Source organism: Meleagris gallopavo, chromosome 3, assembly GCF_905368555.1.
Source record: "Meleagris gallopavo chromosome 3, MGAL_WU_HG_1.1, whole genome shotgun sequence".
NCBI lineage: Eukaryota > Metazoa > Chordata > Aves > Galliformes > Phasianidae > Meleagris > Meleagris gallopavo.
The window spans coordinates 52,276,102-52,298,916 of NC_139406.1; the positions used below are offsets into that span (position 1 = coordinate 52,276,102).

Consider the following 22,815-nt stretch of genomic DNA (forward strand, 5'->3'; position numbering starts at 1 on the left):
CCAGCTAATTCTTGTTGAGACCATTCCTTCTGATTAACGGATTTAATTCCAAGTAGAAGTGCAATACAAAAGTTTCTACCAGTTTCTGAAATAATAGTTTGCATAACGGGGCACATTAATCTTATATGTTAAACTATTAAGAATGTTTTAGCTTTTCAAGCATATAAGCATAGGAAATATAGGCCTAATAAGATTTTAACATGAGTACCCCTAATAAGGCATTTGAGATGAGTTACAATGTAGGTGTGCTTTATAATCCTGAAAGATTCTAATAATGCTGTTTATGAGCTAAAAATGAAAGCAAAAGAATGACTTTTATTAAGTTAGAGCATTTTGTTTGTTGTTTGCTGCGTTTGTCTGTTATTAAAGGCTAAGTCAAGCTATTCTGACACTAAATATTTTCAGAAAGTATTTGTAAGATTAAGCTGTAACACTGTGACCTTAATGATGCTCTTAATGTAAGTTTGAAGTTGATGTGAATGAACGTGAATTTATGTACCTAATAATGTAAATCTCAATCTATTAATCCATGTGGTTAAAAATGAATGCAAAGTATATAAAATAAGATATAAACATTTTTTGAACTTTTCTCAAGGAAGTTATTCTCTGCTATTCTGCAGTCACTCAATCTGCCTGCTATAAATGTAAACAAAAGAAAATAAAATTTTTTAAGTTGATTTTGTTTTTAATAATGGAAGATCTTCTGCCTGATTTTGATTAAACGTATCTGTGACAGTAACAATTCTAAAATCACTATTAAACGTTATTAGAAGAAACAAGTATGTAGCATAGATAATAGCACTGGTAGATAGGCTCCCTAATGCAAAACTGCTAGAACACTAGGGTCAGGGTAAGTTTTACTTCCAAAGGCAATTGTTTTGCAAAACCTACACAAAGTTAATTCTCTTGGCTTAATAATATTTTCCTGGATACCTAAAAAATCAACCACGGGACAGAATATTATATCTACCTCCTGACTGAACAAGAGGAACTAGAGAACAGGTCTTTTCTGCACATTATTCATATAGGCACATTAATAGGTATCTATGTGTTAGAAAGAACTGTCAAGTTCAAGGAGTGCTAAAAATGTCCATTTCTACTTTGGTAGAGATGCTAGCACAATTTGTCTTCTGTTTACTCTGTGCCAAATGGAGTCTAGAACAGGCATACAGATGTGGGGGAAAAAAGAAAAGCTCTGTCTTTAATTAAAAAACCATTATTTGGAAAAAGGTTTTCTAATCTTTTCTCCAGAGGCATTAAGGAACACCCAAGTTCTAAAACAAATACCTAAAGGAATTATCAAATTTCTGTATAATTTTTTACGGCAAAATAAAGAGATTTCACCTCCTATAATGACATCTTCTGGAACTTTCTGTTGGAACTAACATTTGAGTTCTACAGGCATCCTGTTCCCTGACTGCTTCTGTAGTATGCAAATCTAATCTGACCAGCCATTGATACGGCTGATACGTACAGAAAGGAGATGGACTTTCTTCAAATTATTTCAACAACTTTGTTTTGCTGCCAAACTAATAGTATGATTTGACTGCCTGCTGTATGAATTTTGTTATCGAGTCATCTAAACTTACAGAGTTATTGATTTAAATTTAATTATAATTAATTTGATGCTTACATTGTTTAAATATAATTAGCTCAATGAAAGTTTAGCAAATTTGCATAATAAAAGGCTTAGTGAAGACACATCTTTTCCTTCTGTTTTTATACGAAGCTGTCTATTCTGACAGCTTCTATCATGGTGTCAAAATCCTAACGTCAGAAAAACCTCAGGAAAACTGCAAATGACACACTTTTGCTTAACAGCTATTATTTAGTCTTGTTACATCTGCAAAAGAAAAGAAAAATCAGTTCCATCACTGATTTCTATTCTTAATCAAAACAGATGTGAAAACCGATTAAACATTTACGAAATAGAAATTCTGATATTTCTTTTATGATAATTTTCATTTCTTTCACACTGAATCCTTAATAGGTTTCTTTTTCATTTAAGATTTGTGAGGAAATAGGTATGGAGGTCTGTTTTCTTGCTGTAGTATTATCGGTGCTTTCACTATTAGTCTTGTGAAGATATAAAACAATCCAAGATCTCCACAGTGAACCGAATAGTCAAAAACACAGTTTAAAGACAGATATTGTTTTTTTTGTTTACAAATAATGTTTGTTTTTGTTTTTTTGTCATTAAGGTCAGTGAATGGGAACCACAAAATCAGAACTTAGTTGCATAAACTGACATGCATTAGATTTACTTTATATTCTATTTAGTGATTCAAAACAATGAGAACTTCATTTTAAAAAACCCACAAACCTGTGTCCCAGCTGAACAAAATACTAAAGGCAGTAATTTCCAAGAGGGCTCAGAGCCAAACATGTACATAAGAAAGACATGAAAATGTTTATATAAAGGCATAAAAGAACTTCACATGACTTGCATGACTTTTTGTATCAAGCATGCTACAGCAGTCTTTTGATTCTAATATGAAACTATAGTAAGGATCATTGCACTAATGCGTGAGGATTTGTGATAATGTTGCAGAAATTTTACTGTCAAAACTGAACTGCAGTGTAATGACTTTTGTTATCATGGTTTCTAATAACTATTCAGAATGAATTGACCCTACATATGTTTTACTGCAATAATATGTCACTTATCCAGAAAGTAAAAAAAAAGGAAGCAAGAAATCAATAGACTCCTTTCTCCCACACCCTCTGTATAATACAACCCTCTTGAACAGAACCTGAATATGACAGTGAATTTTTACTTAAATCTTAAACTAATAGTAATTTTCAGGGAGATTATTTTTAAATGCTGATTACATGAACAAAAATAATTCTTAAAGTTTTGTTAAACAGATTCAAATAAATAGTTTGTTATCATGTAATGATATATCCCTATATTTTAAAATCAACCCTAATTTCAAGAGAACAAACGCTGATGCCTACAGTACAATCACTAATTTATTAGCAAAATACAACGGAAGTAAAAGATTTCATTCTTGGGATAGGTATTCTAAGATTGCCTAGAATAAAAACAAGGATATAGTAAATAACTAGTTTTGGTCATCATGCATACAAGTATTTCTAGCACTAGTATGCAAACCTGTTAACATTTCCAGAAGAAATTCAAAAAAGAACATTTGAAACTTCAACCCTTCCAAGTGAATGTTGATACTCCTAGCTTTTTGATTTCAGAAGCCCAGCAAAAACATAAAATCTCATAGAATTTGTTAGAATTGAAGAATTTGTAGTATAATAATGGGGTGAAGAAAACAAAGGCAGAAGTGTACTATACCCCTGCAAAAACAAGCATATAACCAGTGCTACATAGCAACTTAATCACAAAATTGAAGAAAGCAGAAATTGCAGCGATGTTGAAACTTGTCTATGTGTTTTCCACCAGGCTATTATCTCTTATAGCATGATAGGTAGAAATCTAGAAAACAACAGTGGGATATGAAAACCTTGTCTTGTCCACTGCATCTGTATAGCAGTATTAAAAAAATAATCCTTTCCTTCTCCAATAGAATTCCTTTGCATTCACTATGCAGAAGAGAGTATTATACTTTTCATGGGCATAGCTCCTCGATTCAGTGATGTGTATCCTCCCTGTTCATAGGTGCGCCTTCCTTAGTACATAGAAGTTTGCAAGATCATGATAAAACACTTCATGTTACCAAAGACCTTATTCCATCTATCAAGACAGAGCCTTTTCTGGGACTGAACAAAGCAGCTGCTTAGGATCCTAAAGTAAACCTACTTAATTAGTTAGAGCAGTTACTACATCCATTTAAAATATGCCAAACAAGTTAATATTAGTAGATCGCTTTTAGTATCAGTATTCATAAAAACTAGCTTCTTATTTTGAGTAACAATATATATGTAGGATACTGAGAGAAGAATGTCCTCAGGATTTAGGAATGGATGAACGCGCTTCTTGAAGTCTGCACACTGTAATGCAGGTATGTAGTGCAACACCTAGAAAAATCATTACTGTGATACTCCCTCAGAATTGATTTTCCGTTGCAGTTGTAATTCACTTTAAAAAAAAAAAACTAAGAAGAAAAAACACCTTTTTATAGGTGCTGTATGTAGTCAGCACCTTCTTTCCTTTTGCCATAACTGCTAAATACTCTGTGATAGTGATAGATGTGTTTTGCTTTAATTGTTGGACTAGTTAGTCCCTTAACGTAGTGAAGTTGTCAGAAAGGAAACTACAGTAGTTGTCACTGTAATTCACAAATTAATATTCTCAATAGAGTTTCTCATCTTTGTATATATATTGCTACTAAATGCTACTGAGGACTGTCAGCCTAAATATTCCCATCGCTAATTTCTACCATAAACTAGGTACACATGTTGTAATGCTGCTTATAAGCTTCTATAGAATAGTAACATACTCATAACCATTTTCTTCATAAACAAGATTTTAAAAAGCCAAATAAATGATTATGTGGCAGAGCTGATGAAGCTAGATCCTGTTGGTATTGCAATGCAATTTTGCTATATTTTACTATGTTTATTTTATTGTATTCAAATTGAGAAGGAAAAAAGCAATAATATATGCCAACTCATTTGCAATTTTGTTTGCTTCCATATTACCTCACCGAGATGTATGATAATATCACCCACACTATGTCCAGAAGAGGTAAACTGCTGAGTGGGAAATCTGTTTCACAAATATTACCAAGAACAATTACATCCAGAAGGCATTCTTATATCCAAAGAAATTAAAGGTCCAGATTACCTAACATAGATGTATTTTTCTTTGGAAAGCATTATAGTGAGTATGCCTTAATTTCGTATTCAGAAAAAATACTTTCAATTCCTTCTATAACCCACTCATGCTAAGAAGCATCTCAGTGCTCATAGCTTTGCCTTTAGATCATATTTAGGGAGCATAATTAGCACTCGCTTAGTGAGGAGAAATAGAAGAGAATTTCTTCAGTTATTTATGTTTTGATCTTCAACTTGTTCTCCAAACACTCTTATCTCTGGGAATGTATGACTTAAACATATTTTTGTTCTTGAAATATAGAAAGGTGTGTAGTTAACAAGAATACCTTGGAAGGAACAAATTGAAATTCAGAGTATGCTTTCAGAGTTAGAGATTTACTGAGGTGTTCTGTGGGAAATGAGTAATGGCTGAAGATACAGGTGTAGTACATAAGAGGGGACTAAGAGAGACTAATAGAAGCAAAGTACTACTAATAATTTGAATTTCAGATTTCATTTATTTATTTGAAAACTTCTCCACTGCACTTTTAGAAAATGAACCGAAATATTAATGTTGACAGGACCTGATTCCTGCATACACAACCAAAGTTAATAAACATTTTTACCTGAAACTGTTGACATTACTCTACAATTTTTGTACATGATTACTTACACATGTACTAATTTTCAGAAATATAGACACGAAAGACAACCAAGCAATAATCTGGTTAACATACCTATTTTTGATTTAATTATAGTTAACGCTGATATAGATGATGCTCATATTCTGAGAACTATCTATAGATGCAAAGCAAAGAAAAAAAGAAAAAACTTTACGTTTTTGAAAATGGTTTTACAACACCTCGATTTATGTTCCACAGCACTGTTAAATTTAAACAAAAAGAAACCCTACTCAAATGTAACTAATTATTCAAGAGAACATACCTCAGCAGTATACCTCCATCATGGAAGTCATCAAATTAGATTTTAAGGTTTTTTTCATTTTCATATAAATGTTTCTATATTAAATGTTTGCAGTGTCTGATTATAGCTGTTGTAAAGCTCACAATTCCCCTGAAAGACTATTTGATAGAAATGCATAATGTTAAGGTACTGGATACTATGCTGGGTAATAGAGTTTTGTACAAAAATAAATACAGTCCAGGTTAAAAAATAAATAAATCAAATAGAACTATGGCAATGAATAATTAATAATTATACCCTATATAATAGCTCTGCAAAGTTAAAAAAAAAAAAACAAAAAAAACAAGCAAAGAAGTGAAAATACAAAAAATGCTCAAGAAGTAAAAAAAAAAAAAAAAAAAAAATGCACATGATAGGTAACATATTGCTAGCATATATTCCATTAGCATTATTGATCAAATGCATTTTAAATAGGAAATACATTAATTAAATGAGTGAAAATAGCACTTTACCTGCTGATGATCTCTAAGTGAATCTTCCACCTTGATTCTACTGTCGTAGAGTTCTGTGAGATCTTCTTTACAATTTAAGTAGCATTTCTGAAACATCTGATATTCCTGAGCTAGCAACAGATTTTCTCTAATAATTTGCTCCAGACTGGCCTAAAGAGAAAAGTAATTTATTAAACTCATTACAAAATGCTCTTCTAAGAAATAAAATTATGGTTCACTTCCACAGTTCCTTTGACTCATTCCCTCATGAACATCTCTAAAATATAGATAACAAGATTATGGTTTCAGTGAAACCAATGAGAAATCTACAAATGATTTCACAGTGTTTACAATTTTGCTAAAATACTTTATATATATATATAAGTGTATATATATATATAAATTAATACTATTAATAGTGGTTTCCTGAGAAAACCATTATTTTCTCAGGAAAATAAACCAAAATAAAGTTTTAAAATAGTTACAATAGAAACTACTAGAAAAAATACTCTTCTACCTTACTACATAAGTCCTCTTTCTGTATAAAAATTATTTTGTCTTAATTGCCAAAAGATGCACTAATTTTTTTTCACATTTTACTGTTTAAATCTCTTTTTCCATGTTATACAAAAAAGGAGAGAATGCAATAATCACTTATTTTTTTTAATAAATAATTTTAAAGTTTCCCAATCATAATTTGATTAACTTGATTTTAAAGTCTAATTTAATTATCAGCCATCATGGTTCGCTACCAGGTGAAGTGTTTGGTAAGTGTGCTTCCATAATCAGACGAATTTCCATTGTTTTTCAAACTGATCTCAACTGAATTTCCTGTAATTAGAATTCATGACTTTGCAACAGTTATAGAATTTTCTAAGGTATTTTATCTAAGTTACACAGGCAATCTGATTTAATTTAAAATTGACTTATGTCAAGGAAATCTGCTTTCGTTTTTATTTTTTTCATAAAAACATGCATTTTGTGAGAGGGAAGCCCAACTAGACTTATCTGTGGTTAGATGAATGAAAATTTCTTCTAGCTTCCTAAGTACAAAATAGGATGCCTGATCTCCACTTTTCAAAATATTTTTTGAGGTATGCTTTAAATGTATATCCCTAAAATATATTTTTAAAGTAGGATAGCTAGTGAAGATGATACCACCCATTAGAGAGGAGAGATGCACAAGAAAGATCAATGGGCAATCTTAACGCTTATTAAATTTATGTAAGCTGTTGTCTGTTGTATTTGGGAGGTACTTCTGTTAAATTCAGATGCACATAATAAAGTGGAGGAGTACAGGACAGCTTACAATTATGTACAAGTCTGGTCCATCTAATTAAACCAAGATGTCCACATGAAGAATGGTTGCCTTAATCTAAGGCAATATTTCAAAGTCTTATAATGCAGAAGTTTAGTCTAAAAGTTTCTCAAGTTAGAAAAGTATGTTTACGAGTTGAGTTTATATGAGTGGATGATTTGTAATGCATGTGCTATGGAAACCCCTGCTGAAAAGCAGAGCTATCAGAAGAGGTAGAGCAGTTGGACCAATGCCACCATAAGGTGCTCCTTGAATGGAGCCTCTCTGTCCAGCAGGAGCGATGGCAGCCCTCTGACTTGACAGTCAGAAACCATCCAGTAATGGCATTGCCAAAATCCAAAAAAAGAGTTCGCAAACCATTGTAGTTGCATTTCTGGTAGAAGAATATTACTCTGGTAGTATTTAGCTGTTACTCTTTTCACTTCCCTGACACTCTTCTTCCCTTTGATGGAACACTTTGCAAATCAAAAGATACACTGAGGCAGAAAAGAAATATTTTGAGCATAAAGAGGTTTAGATTTATTTTCTCAGATCACTGGCTGAAGGTTCAAGTCATTATTTATACGTGAATACTAAAAGAGCCAGACTCTATTGCAGCCAGTCAAGCTCTATTTGGAAGGGCAACACAAGTGCATGTTTATGTCATGAGCTGGGACCATTCTAAAAATCACCAATGTTTTAGATACAATTTTGCCCAGAACCCAAGAAGACTAAGGACTTCCAATAAAATTCAAACCTTGCTTTAATATCTTCACTGTTTTTTCTTTTGTTGTGTTTTTTTGCTTTTGTTTTTAATCTGTTGAATTACTGGACTAATAAAGTCCGAATTCTTCTGGGTTCACAGTGCATAATGCTGAAGAAGCCTCAAATTTTTTTAAGTCTACTCCCCAGAGAGTAATTCGGAGTCTCACTTTTTAAAGACAAATCTATCCAAGGGAAATAGCCGCATGCCTGAACAGACTCACAGCCATCCTGCAAAGCTGCTTTGAATCTGGGAGTTCCCAAGACAACTTGCCTGTTAACAACAATTTTACTTTTTTTTTTTTAAATTATGCAATGTCTTAATCAAGATATATTTACTTTTCTATCTATATTTATACATATTTTCAGAAAATATGTATATTTTCTGAAAACTTCTAGAAAATTGCCATGGTTATGCATTCAAATCTGAAAATTCTTCCGTACAGAACTATTACTCTACATGTCATTAAATACTAAAATGCTATGCCATCTTCCAGAAATCTCAAGATAATTAATGGAAAGATGTAGAATTAGAATTTAGTGAAGAGGGTTTGACTATCTCTCTTATTACTCTTCGGGTAGAGGTAAAGCTTTTTTTCAAGCTGATACTTTCATGAACAAATATACAATGACCAATATATTGACCAATAGATATAATATATTGACATTCAGTACATAAAATAAGTACTGTTTTCAACGTTGACAACATCTTTGCATATATAAGGAATATTGGGAAGTCACAGAAAAACTTGTTTCTAGAATATTAACATCAATACAGTAATTTGCCTCAATATACACCTGAGTCAGAACTAGTAAAGTCCTACTGTTTCGGATTTTTTTTTTTATAACTTAAAACAATTCAGACATTTTGACATGAAAAAGACATTTATGAGCAATCCATCTTTATGAGAGAGAGGAATGATCAAACTGCAAATTTGATATGTCAGAATATAGACCACACTTTTGTCCTATTCTAGCAAAACAGGGACATGAGTCTCAAAATTGACAATTTGGTAAGATATCTATAGATACATATCTGTGTAAGTAGATAATCATTGCATTTGATGCACCTCTGCTAGCTGAGCTTCCGAATTCGAAGATTTGTTAACTGGTAACAAGCCCTAAGATTCTCCTCTTTGTTCTCTTCCTCTTCATCAAAATTTGAAATCAGATACTACTGATGATATGCTAGTCTTCACCAACAGGTACATTTGAGCTCCTCGGGGATTCAGGAACTGATGTATGAAATACAGAAAAACATTTTCTACGTTTCTCCATTAAATGCAGTTACTTTCTTCAGTGAGAATAAGTAGTATAACTCAGAGGAATTTCCTGAAGGCTCTTACATGAAATAAAACTTGAGTCTCAAAAACAGATAAATCCAGATGAAACCTGGAAATATCATAACAGAAACAAATGAAAGAAGGCATTTCTTTGCATTTTCCGTTGCTAAGGTTTGTGGAGTCTTGTGAATACCAAAAACTTAGATATTAAAAAGGGACACAAAATATCCTCTGTGGCTTATTAAATAAGAAAATTGGAAAAAAAAATGCAACTGAATATCTTAAAGTTGGGGAAATATTCAGAAGAGATTACAGCATTCTTGCCCTCTCACTATAGACAACCTGGGCAAGTGGCATCAGAAGTGGAATACTGGGTTAGATAAAATGCCTACCTGATCCAACACATATGCTTTTTTCCTCAGTATGTCCTCTTACTCAAGAACTTAATTTCTATTTTTCTGGAACAGTAGGAAGCTGGAACACTTTTTTTGTGGGCTGAACATACAGTGGAACAGAGTGGAAGTGTATTTCCTGTCTGCCATAACACAAATCCACACTAAGGCAATAGAATACATGGAAGAAAAAAGTAGGAGAGACAAATGTTTCCCCAGACTTTAAAAAAAAAAAGTTAGCATAATGGAATTTCAGCTGGACAATAAGAATGGAAATGCAATGCCATGCAATATGAATTATCAGTCCAGTATTGCAGGAGATACGGAATTTATTGTAACAAAAAGCTCCAAGTAAAGATCACTACCAGCCTAGTCCAACTGAGAGGAGAAAAAAAGAAAAAAGAGAAAAAAAAGTGAAAATGAACATTAAAGACAAGTAAGGGAAACTGCAACTTGGTGTCTGCAGCACAGAGAAGATGCATTTCATGTTAGTCTTCCATCTTTTTATATACATCAGTATAAATCACTTTGTTTTGCAAGTGATCCAAGAATTACTTTATTGCTCAATTTTTGTGGCAGAAGTTTGTAAAGGATTGTGGAGAGAAACCTTAGGATCAATGAATTTGTTCACATAATGATATACCAATAAACATGATATAAATCCCTGTAGTTAACAAAGTCAATCATCAATTTGAATGTTCACTTCAATAGTGAACATTCACAGCAGTGTTTTATTGAAAGATAAGAATAATTGATTTTGACAACCAGATGCATCAGCACAATTAACCAATTATTAAGGGATCTATATTTGTTGGTTATACTACCTAAATTTGATATTTTGAAGATTTCCCCAAACAGGAATGACTGTTTCTTTTGTATACAGGAAGTATCCTTTTTGAACAACAACCCAGAATATGAATTGCAAAAAGAAATTACTTAAAATTAGTTGTTCATGTGCATCCATCCCTTTAAATCCAAAGAGCTTCTTCAGTAGAGTTAGCTGTGTTTTTCAGTAGCATCTATTACATATGTATGTCCTTTTCTCAGGGCACAATGAGAATGGCAATTCCAAGTGCCTTACAGCCAGCGCAGTACAGGTGTAATACACCTGCCAAATCTCCCTGCTATGAAAAAGGAAGTTACTCGAAAGCAAAAAAGATGTGGGACCACTTTTTCCCCCTGCCTGAGATATGTTGTTACAACTAATGGTTACTAGCAAGTACTTTGGGTCCTACAAGTCACAGAAACTACAACAGAAGGTACTAAGAAACTAATTTGAGTACTGATGCACACACCATACCTGGGATTTTCTACTGATGTTGCCACTGATGTTGATGGTTGGCAATTTATGCAACAAGGATCATGCAGCTACTCCATAAATCTCTAGCACTACAATCCTTTTAAAGGACACTGCAAGCATCTGAGCCTGCTTAAACTATAATATGAGTCAGGGAACTTATGCTGTTGATATTATATATTGATCTAATACATATTTTAATGGTCTCTGAAGCTAGTCTTCCACTGTATCTGATACAAAACACAACTAACACACATTGCTCAGAGTTGCTGAAACACATTTCTTCTGAAATACTTTTTGTTTGTTTGTTTTTACATTCACAGTATCAATTTGTGCTTTATAACATTTGGATGGCATCTTAGAAAATTAAACTCTGAAGTACATACATACATAGACAGGAAAGTGAAATATATTTTTGAATAATGTGTTAAAGACCATTTGGAATAAATTAATTACACTTCCACTAATGAGTATGGTGTAAAAAGTTTTCTGATGGATTGCGTTTATCTTACCTGGAAACTAAAGAAAGAATATTGATACCAGGTAACCTTTCACTGATAACATGGCAGTTCAAATGGCAGTTCCAAGTTTTGAAAAAAACAAGTTTAATACTTGTAAGGACTTGAGTGGAGAATTAATATGGGAATAATGCATTAAGCTCTTGGAGAAAAAAAAACAGGTGAATACCAAGCTACTAATAATATAAACAAAATAAAATTAGTGAATTTATGCACAGATATGTCTGCTTTAATACTACAAGTGTTTCAAAAACAAGTAGTAATTTAACACTTTTGGGTCATAATTCTTAAAGGCAATCAAACTGAAAAGCATTTTTGTCTCTTTATCATATACAGACTTTTCTATGTATGGAATACTCTGAAACACCTCAAAGTACACTGGCCAAACAGCAGTTACACTAAACACGGTCATAAAATAAGCTGAGAATAAGATAATTTAATGTTGATGTAATCATAGATTTTTGGATACAACGGTGCAGAATATCTGAGGAACACTAAAGAAAAACAAAACAAGAAAATGAAGTACTAGAAATAATTATGTATGTCCTGCTTCCTCTTCAGTGCCCTGGAAATGAAGCAAAGGGATAGATCTCCAGAGGTCAATGCATTAGAAAAACAGCTAGTATTATCCTCGTCTTTTTTTTTCCCCCCCCTCTTCTATTTAAGTACCAAAGGAAAAATATTTTCTTTTGTTTGTGGTAGTGATGAGCTCTGCCCTACAGACTTTCTGAAAACTTGGTTCAGAATCAATTGCTTCCACAATGATTCAACATAAAATGAAGATTTTTTTTCTGCTCCAGTGTTCTTCTCACAGCTATAGAAATTCAATAAATTTATTTTGTGATACATATTTTGTGGGATCTTAGCTGGGATAGGGCAGATTGGTCCTCATAGTAAGGGCTAATCTAGAGCCACAATTAAATCTGGAGGTCACTATTTGCACTGATTTTAGATTGAGAAATGGATAAATCATAATTTAAAAATCACGACGCTTGAACCAAGCAAAGATTATACTGGAGGGTACATAGCAAAAAAACTAAACAAACCAACCTTTTTTCAATTTTTCAGAAAGAATCTAGTTGTGCTGTTTCTCACAAATGTGTCTTCTTCCTGATGGTAAAGCATAGAATCAGAAACATACACGCAGTCTATGTTATCATGACCTACTTCAACTGACAGACCTTTGGAGAATCAAGGTGTGATTAAAACACCATGAGAAAGAACCCTAAGATTTGAACAGGTCTCACAGCTGATTAAGTATTTTCAGTCCTATCACTATCTGCAATCAAGAAACCCTGATTACAGAGAAAAAAAATTTGCATTGTGGAGTCAAATTTCTTTCAAAGACAGGAATTAACTCTTCTTAAATTCTTCTAATACTTTCAATGAAACTCCATAAATTATTGCATCAGGTCTACCAGGAGCTATATTTAAAGAAATCTTGAAAAAGGTGTCATTTAGAACACAAAACGTTAACATCTTTCTCATGCCCATCACATATTTGAAAAACTTGCCACTGCTCTACTGAATAGAATTTCATCCTAATAATGCTCTTCAATAATTAAATTTGTTGTGGATAAGAGACAAATATAGTTTTCATATTGAAAGAATTAAGAATGGGAAAGCTTTGTTTAGAGCTACTTCAATTTCAAGATCAATCATGATTACAAAGGTTCAGATGCAGTATTCAAAATCTTCATAAAGCAACAGGATAATTCCTGTTTTCACATTGCAAAACTAGAATTTTGGTAGTGCTTATACACGTTTGACATGTAAACCTTAAGTATGGGCAAACTCAAGGGACACGCAGGAGGCTGTGTCTTCTATGTCCTTGAACATATGAATATTGAAATATGAGATCAGTCTTTTGGAAATTCTCCTCAATATCTCCTGGAACAAGAAGTGTGCTCAGAAGGACACTGAAGAATTGGTAGCTTCTAAGAAGATAAAGAAAATGAACTGATTGAGATGGATCTTCACAATGCCTGATGCCGGGACCACGTTAGGTCTCAGTACCAATTTGCTGGCACCAATTTGATATCCCACTTAAGCTCTTTTCTTTCTTGCTATCATGGAAAGACATTGGAATCAAAGCACTGAACTGGAAGTACAAGCATAACGCCTTCAGGTAGTAGGGGTTCAGAAGGCACAGGAACAAATTAGTGCAGCCACAGAAGTGAAAAATAAGTAATAAAAGCAAGCAGAACACAAGTGAAAGCTCACAAAATAAACTAAGTAACACTGCTGTTGTAGACAATGTGAATGACGACAGTAAAACAAAAATGAAGAGCAGACATCTTCCATAGTTAGCATAAAAAGCAAAAGTGTACCTTTAAGAGATTTTATTACAAGTGAATTGGAAACAATTATTGTAGTATATAAGGTCAGACTATCTAGTATTGATTGAAGAGGATTTCATTTGATCGACTGGTTCTGAATGCTAATGGAAGAAAACATCATTCAAAGACCAGAAAAGTTAAAAAGTGAATCCTTTAGATAGCTATGCAGATGGTAGCAAAATTTCTATATCACAAGAGATAAAAACATTTATTTTAAAAATATTTTTGTTTCAAAACCAACATTTGTGTTTTATTGAAAATAATATGAAAACAAAAAATACAAAATTATTCATTGGGACAGGATTATATAGCCTAAAACTATAAGACTGAATTTAGACTCCTGGTGACAGATTCTTCCATGCAGAAAGATTTTATTTCAGGAAAAGTAAAATCTACTTGTTTTAAATAAAATCCATCTATGAATATGATGAAACATAAGTCGATATCGGCATAAATAATATTTTGAAATTACAAAGAATTAAGAATTCCTCCAATCTTACATCCTCCTCCATACCTGAAGTCAATATGCTTTTTCTAAAAAGAGAGTTTATGATTTCATTATTGGTTTTTGCACAACATTGTTTTAGACTGTTAAGCACAAACTTATTTGCTTATTATGCATAATTAACTTTTCCTCTAAATCATCACACTTTGATTATATATACCTTTCAATATTTTTAAAGCATATTACAAGAAAGAGCTTCTCTTTCAGTGATATTCTGGAAAAGATGGAACTGCATGGAATACCCATTTATCTATCATTATGACCAGTTAAAGCTTTATAAATGTTCTCCTTTTTCTTACATACTTAGGGATGGACTATTCTGCATCACTAGAGGAAAAGGCTAACTACTCACAAGAAGGTAATTAGATACATACTTTTTGTCATTAGAGAAACTACAATTTTTGTATTAAAGCAGAAGAAAATAAATACCAAACGCCCTTATTCAGATACTAGCACAAAAACCAAACACTCTTTCTATTGCACAGACAAAGAGAAAGGTATCAAAGTATCAATAAACAGTAATACTGAACAGAATACCTGTTACCTACACATCTCCCATACAGATATTTTATGTGTAAGGTGGCAGAAACATGCGAATAAAGATTCCTGAGATAATTATTCAAGTTTTTGATTAAACTCATTGGAAATCTAAAAATATTTTGTTGCTTCATTAAATGAAATATGCAAAATGTAGTAGATTTAATAGAATAATGTATTTCATTTTGACAAGCCCTACTGCTAATCATGGAAATATTAGCACTCAATTCTGGCTTTGCAAATACAACTATTTACATTTCAGAGTACACTGCATAGTTAAAAGTCACCTTTCAGCCTTTGCAACCAGAATCTTTTGTAATTCATTTAAAAATGAATACTACTAATTCAACCTCCCTCGATGACAATCAATACTGACATTTTGTTCTAAAGGAATGTTCAAAATGAGGGTTTGTAGATCCATATTTTGCCAAATGTTAGTCACCTGCTTTGGTCCACTGGCAACCAATTTGGCTTCAGTGAACTTCACCACAGTGATGATGCACATGACTGACACCCAGTGTCTTCTTGGCTGAAGTTTCTTTTAAACAAACCTGTATCTGGACATCCATCTTAAAAAGCTGAGCTTTTATATTTTTATTTTTGAAGTTCCTCTTGGACCTTCCATATGGATACACAGCTAATCATTGTTTCTCATGGAATTCTGAAATCCAGCAGCTGATGGAACACTGATCTACTTTGACTATTTTTATAAGCAGTATTTGGATAATTAATACAATTAGATTTAAATCTGCTTTTTAAAGCTCTAAGTGAAATCTTTATACCAAGTTTACTGAAAATAAATATTTTTTCTTCAATTGAGAAAACCTCACTCACTTCAAAAGCAAGCAGAAAAGAATCCTGTAATTCTTATCTGACTTTTAGCAGGTTTTTATGTAAGAGAGAATGCATCTTCATGCCTCTCTTCTCCAATTGGAATAAAACTTCTTAAAGTTTTCAGAAACATAGGCTAGAGTATTTTCACTGAACAAAACCAAAACGTACAATAAAAAACTGAACAAAACCTATTTTTAATGGACACAAAGTAACTAGTTTTCATACAAACACTGTCAACTTCTTCATAAAAACATCAGAAGTATCCAGTACACTAAAGTATTAATGAAGTTAAATATTAAGCATAGAATATAATCATAATGTTACACCAAATGTTCAGTTACCTGGTTAGAACAGGTCTGTATTGTAGATAAAACAGATCAATAAGAGCGTAGGAATGATGAGTATTATATGTCCTAAGCAAGTAGCTATAACATGTACAGACACAGCTCTGTAGCAGTGCAATATTGTGGTTATCTGTACAATTACGTTTGTGCCTCAGGCTCTCTACCATATTAAAATCTTGCTGAGTGGAAGCCTGAGAAATCATTACTCTACCCTACAGAGTCTCCTTGGCACAAGTTCCTTGCTTATGAAACCTTTTATCCCCTGAGATTACCAGTTTTTTCTTTTACTTGTTCTCCTTAGGATGAAACCTGAGATCTCCCTTATCATGGAGAACTTAACTGTTTAAAACCTACAGACAGGTAGGTTTTAAATTATAGAGAACAGAAATCAGGCAATACACACAGATCAATCACAGAAAAGCAGTAAGAAGTATAGAGTGCCTTTAGACAAAACTATGTTTTATTTAATGAACATTTACCCAAAGAACAAGACATCAGATGGATTCTACTTTTTTGATGACCAGCCAACAAGTTATGAACGAAGTTGCTGTATGCTGGAGGTCCTGCCTGCCTTGAAGGCTGCTGCGGAGGATTTGATTTCTAGAAACAAACTAAGGATACAGAAAATAGCTTGACAGCAGCCCTGACGGGAAAGATTTAGGGGTATTGGTAGATGAAAGATTCAACATAAATCAGCAATGAGTGCCTTCAGCCAAGGCCAACTGTATCTTGGGCTGCAACAAGATAAGAATGACCAGCAAGTTGAAGGACGTCATTCTTTCCCTCTACTCTGCTTTTGAGACTCCACTTGGAGTGCTGTGCCCAGTCCTGGAGTCTCCAACACAAGGAGGACATCTAGCTATTTGGAGCAGGTCCAGAGGAGGGCCACAAAGATAGTCAGAGGGCTGGAGGACCTCCCTTACGAGGACAGGCTGAGAGAGCTGGGGCTCTTAAGCTGGAGAAGAGAAGGCTTCGAGAAGACCTTATAGCAGCAGTACCTGAAGGGGACCTACACAAAAGCTGGGGAGAAAATTTTTATAGGAGCAAGTAGCAAGATGGTGAGGAAAAATAGTTTTAAACTGGAAGAGGGAAGATTTAGACTAGATATTAGAAAGAAATTCCTTTACTGTGAGGGTGGTGAGACACTGGAACAGGTTGCCCAGAGAGATTGTGGATGCCCTCTCCCTGGAAGCATTCAAGGCCAGGCTGGATGGGGCTTTGAGAAACCTGGTCAAGAGGGAGGCATCACTGCCTATAGCAGGGGGTTGGAACTCGATCTTAAAGGTCCCTTCCAACCCAAACCATTTCATAATTCTGTGAAAAGGAGCCCAATGCACTAAAATGTATCTGCACACACACTGCCCACAATACAGTGCCATGGTAGACAAAATTCATGAGAATTTGCCCACTCAGTATCACCAGATTTCAGGCAGAGCACAGTCAAACTTCAAGAAATCTTCCAAACTCTTTTGACACGCCACAGCACGTAAGGCTGACATTTGCTGGAGGAGTCATTAAATTCCAACAAGAGAAAACAACTGCTAAAGCCTAGAAGATTACAAGTTCGGCTGGCTGTCCTGTCTAGCATATATCACAGTTTAAATGAAGCCTCAGAGAGCCCAAACTTCAAATCATAAATGGTATCATAAAATCTAATGCAATAACAGTATAAAATGAAATTATAACAATGTTTATGTTAATTGCCACATTGCATGCAAAATATTTACATGAAATGAGAGAATTAATATTGAGCGTTCTTTATTGAACACTGATTTTAAAATCAGCAAAACCTCAAGAAAAATAATAGTTCACATACTCACACACACACACACACACACACACACACACACACACACACACACACACACACACACCAATAAAGATATATTCTTTGTAACTTTTCAAATCAGACTAATACTTTTATATTAACTGCTATAAACAAGCAAGGACAATTGTGGAAAGTTTCTTAAATTGAGTATAGCAATTTTTTGTTGTTAAAATTTTGCAAAACCTTACCAGCTCAATTGATTTGTGAAGTCTGGCATTTTTTGTATATAACAGGAAACATGGATATAATATGTTCTAAACAAGTAGCTGTAATATGCATACAAACAGTCCATATTTTCATTCATGTATATATTTTTGCAAACAGTTCAGAAGCCATTTATATAATTGGATATATTTATTATTTTCCTAGGTATAGTATATATTTTTTTTATGTATATATATACATACACACACATACATATACACACACTTTGTAAATATATGATCAATAGTGTTTTCTAACTAATTGTCATTTGACTTAGGGATGTAGTTAAATGGAATAAGGAAATAGCATTAGCTTCAAACTATTTTTTCTGATACCCAAGTCCCTGCTTTTCCACAGTTGTTTTGTCTTCTAGCAACATTCATTTCAGAATTGTCATTTTCAACCGCAATGGTACAGTAGCTGTTCTACATAAAAGCAATAATGCAGTCTAATTGGTTCATTTTTGTACTCTCAAATGAAGTCAACACAACTGAGGCCACAAGTATGGCTATGAAGAATAAACTACATTCTTATGTCTTGGATAAGCCAAAATTGAGCTTTACAAATATTAAACTAAAAGCACAAACCTGTATGCTCTACAAGTAATCTCAGAACCAAAGCTACACTCAAATAAAGCTTCTTCAGAAATACCTTCTAAAAGTGCTTTTACCTTTGTCTGCGTATGAATGTACAGTTCCTTATGGCAAAAGATCTCTCAATATTATGACAGTACAGTTATTACATAAATGGCATTATTTGGCTCCCTTTATTTTGCCCATTTCCTCCTCAGCTACCAAATCTCAATAATAACAACAAATGTTTTTCAAAAATAGGAAAGGAGGGAGATAAGGATTAGAATTTATATGTAGATTACAAAACCTGAATAACTTCAGTGATCAAGATGAAGTTTTTTTTTTTTTTTTCTGTCTTTGATGTACATATCTGCAACATGAATGCTCCAAGCAGTAAGACTCCATGTCCACAGTCATCACAGGAGCAGTAGCCGAGTTCAGGAAACAGAATCACTATCTCATGCTGCACTCACTTTGCGTCTTCCTCAGTATTACTAAAGTGGTTCATAAGAATATAAATAAATAAATGAAGAATAGAGGTGCTTTTCAGCAAAGCACTGATACAGCTTAGCTCTGATGATTGGATTCTAGTAAAAGCAAAAGGCTGTCTTGTTTCACAAGACACCTTGACACATTTCATTTTCAGCTCATATTTTCCACGCAAAGATGGCCACCTTAGCATCAGCAATTAATATGTATTATTTTGCATGCCATCTTAAGAATTTAGTGTTTCTACTATAAAGAATTATCTAGATGTCAAAGTGGAAAACACTCATAGTTCTACAAGTCTGACCTACGGAAACAAACAGAAACACTGACTGTGATCTAAGTGAAAGTCAGGAATTACTACAAAATAAAGCATAGAATTGCAACACTAGAAGGAACATCAGTGGCAGCAGAGTCAAAAGGATCTGAAGTTTTCACCCATTTGTTCTTCATAAGGTACATATCACATGTGATTCTACTTCTGCAGGGGATAGACATTGCTGGTTTTGGAAGAACCATTTCTCTACACAGCAAAGGAAAAGATTTTACTGCAGTGTTTTTTAGTACTATAATAAAAATGGGGATAGGCATTCACACTGTACCAAATGTGAATGCTTTTACCTGTGGGTTCAAGCTCAAGATAGTTAAGTTAGTCTCAGCATTTCCAGCTATCCAAAGCTCTTCCTTTGTTTAGGATAGCTTAAACTATTTCTATTTCTTACAGGATCAGGGCAAGCATAAGCCATGCATCTTTGTTCTGTTCACAAACCCAATAATATTCACTGATGTGTAAACCCACCTGGTAGCCCCCTTGTACAGAAGGTGCTCGTGTTCTCCCCCTTGGAGAAAAGGCTAATCATGAAAATACAAAACTTTTCAAGACCACAGTGCATTTCTTTTAAATTCTATATATAAATAGCAAACAGTCAAATCCTCGTGGCATGTAAGAGAGGAGGTCTCAATACAGTGCATTACCTGTAATAACCATATAGTAATAGGTTTCCCATAGTTGACCACCTACCAGCTGATGCCAGAGAAAGACATGATCTTTGGACATCTCACAGACTGGTCCTTACAACCAGAGTTGAAACAGAATACAGTGCACACAATATAATGTGCCACTAAGATGCCAAAATTCAGCACATGTGAAAGATGAGGCTGACAAGCATTATAAAATGTAAGAGAAAGGGAATCTGACACTAGATTCTTTAAACATTCTTGAAATACAAATTCAGGTTTGTTGGTAAATGTGCATGCAAGGCAGATGACCTTCTGGGTTCACAGAGGGATTTTCTCTGAGCCATGCAGCAATCTGAATGAGCATATCAGCCCTTGAGGACAACTTTCTCTTCCGACTCCTGTGACTGTAGTATTTGAAAGAACAAAAGACAGGGTACTGCCTTCTGTCTGATTCTCATCCAGATCCTCAAGGATAGCTTTAAGTCATTTTAAATCCGATCTTTATAAATGATGTGAAGGCAAAATTCTATTTTTAAAAAGTGTCAGATAAGAGACCCGAAGTATGTAAACACAGCACTAAAAGTATTAGTGCTAAAAGCATTAAAAACAAGGCTACTGAAGAAGTAAACAGAAGACCTGTGAACAAACCAATATCATAGGAAAACCTCCAGCAATCAGATGTACGCTCTGTCTGTGCTCTTGTGATAGAAATGGCAACAAGCTACTCCATCCTACAGTCCCTTGATAAGCATGAAATGCTGGGGCATGAGATTAAAACTTTGACTTCTGTCATGGCAGAACCCTATATTTTTTCATATTCAGAACAACTGTTAAAATTTCCAACACTCCTTATCTGAAATATAATGCACTCTGACATACTTTAAATAACAGTACAAACAACCAAAGAAAAGTGTTATAAAACTAAGAGATGAACTAAAATTATTATGACTTATCTGCAGATAGCACTGTTAGACACATGAGATACTATGTATTTATCATATAGAACCTCATATCCAACTATGCAGATGCATAAGAAAAATGTGTTATATTTTATATGAATATCATATCAAAAATGACATGACAAAAATGCTAATGAAATTATAACCTGTTTTTTCATTCTTTTCAGTACAACTGAAACAGGAGCTGCTTAATGACTTATTCCTTACATGCCATTCAAAGCCCAATAATTTATTCTAGTGCTGTCTGCATTACCTAATGAAGATGATACCCTTAGCTTCTCTATCTTCAAATTCTTTTCTGATGCTGCCTAGTATTTTAAATTAAATTGTATTGAAATTACACCCATTGTTTTTGCCCTGCAACCTGGAGTTCATTTCAGTTCACTTTATGAATCCCATCCTCAGGGAAAGAACAACAGCTATTTGGAGTTCACAGAGTATATTGTCTTTGAAAGTCTATACACTTGGGGGATCATTAAGATATCTCTAAATAAATACATTGTTTAGTATGGTGTCGCAAAAACCCCCACATGCTTTTCGTCCCCAGTTATTTTCCATTAACAGCTGACTAAAATAGCTACCATAGAGGAAAAGGGAGTACTGAGAGTAGAAATGTCTAAGAGCCATATACCTGTAGAACACCACTACAAGTAAAAAAATATCATTACCTCCTAGAAGCCCCTCTGTTTTTGGAAGACCAAATATCAAAAACCACTTGCAAAACAGAAGAGTAGCACTTTCTTGAATAGCATGAAGAGTGGTACATTAGGTTTGTTGTCCCCTCTCCCCCCCAACAGTCAGACAATTTCATTGCCAAGTATAAACCTACAAAAAACAGCCTGAGCTTCTCAGTATAGATAAGATGACATGAAGTTGTCCTGCGTATCTGCAAGATTTTAGGAAACCTACTATAGCTCCTGATTCACACAATGCTTAACTGTCCTCTCATTAGCAACAAATCATTCAAAGAGATACGCAAATAGTGTAACCAGTTCCTGTACGATTTCATAATCCTTTTAAAAATTGAAACTGCATTCAGTATATGATGGGATGCAAAAAAAAAAAAATAAAGCTGTGAAGATTACATTCACCTCTTATTTTAGAATGTTTCATGAAATAAGGCTTTCTTACCCTTATTAAAAACTGTAAGGGAATATAATGGCAGAAGACTTTCATGCAATGAAAGAGAAAGTATGGATTTACCTGTATTTTATTTTCCAGTTATACTACAACATTTTTGCTGCATTACCAATAACTAGAATATTTCAATGTTAAGACTTCTCTCTGCAACAAGTATTATTCTCCTGTTTTTTAAACAGGATCAAATCCCAACTTAATCAAATCATTGAGAAGATAGATTGCAGAATGTAAATGCTCATCCACTGCCTCAATGAGAGAACTAGACTGAAAGAGACTGTATATTGACATGAGTGACAGTGCTGAAGCTAGATCTAAGCATTTAATCCAGACGGAGTTTTAGGTGAGATACAACATACTATTTCTTTTCGCCTGTGAGGGGCCTCAACCTGACATACTTTGTATTGCATTATTTGTT

General features: G+C 33.7%; 1 protein-coding gene across 1 annotated transcript in view; it reads right to left on the reverse strand.

The window, feature by feature from the left end:
- Positions 1-22,815, reverse strand: part of CCDC178 (coiled-coil domain containing 178) — a 183,717-nt gene that overhangs the window by 47,617 nt on the left and 113,285 nt on the right. Inside the window, exon 19 of the mRNA XM_085221020.1 lies at positions 6,165-6,314. Coding sequence (XP_085077146.1) covers positions 6,165-6,314 — 150 coding nt within the window. The remainder of the gene's footprint in view (positions 1-6,164; positions 6,315-22,815) is intronic.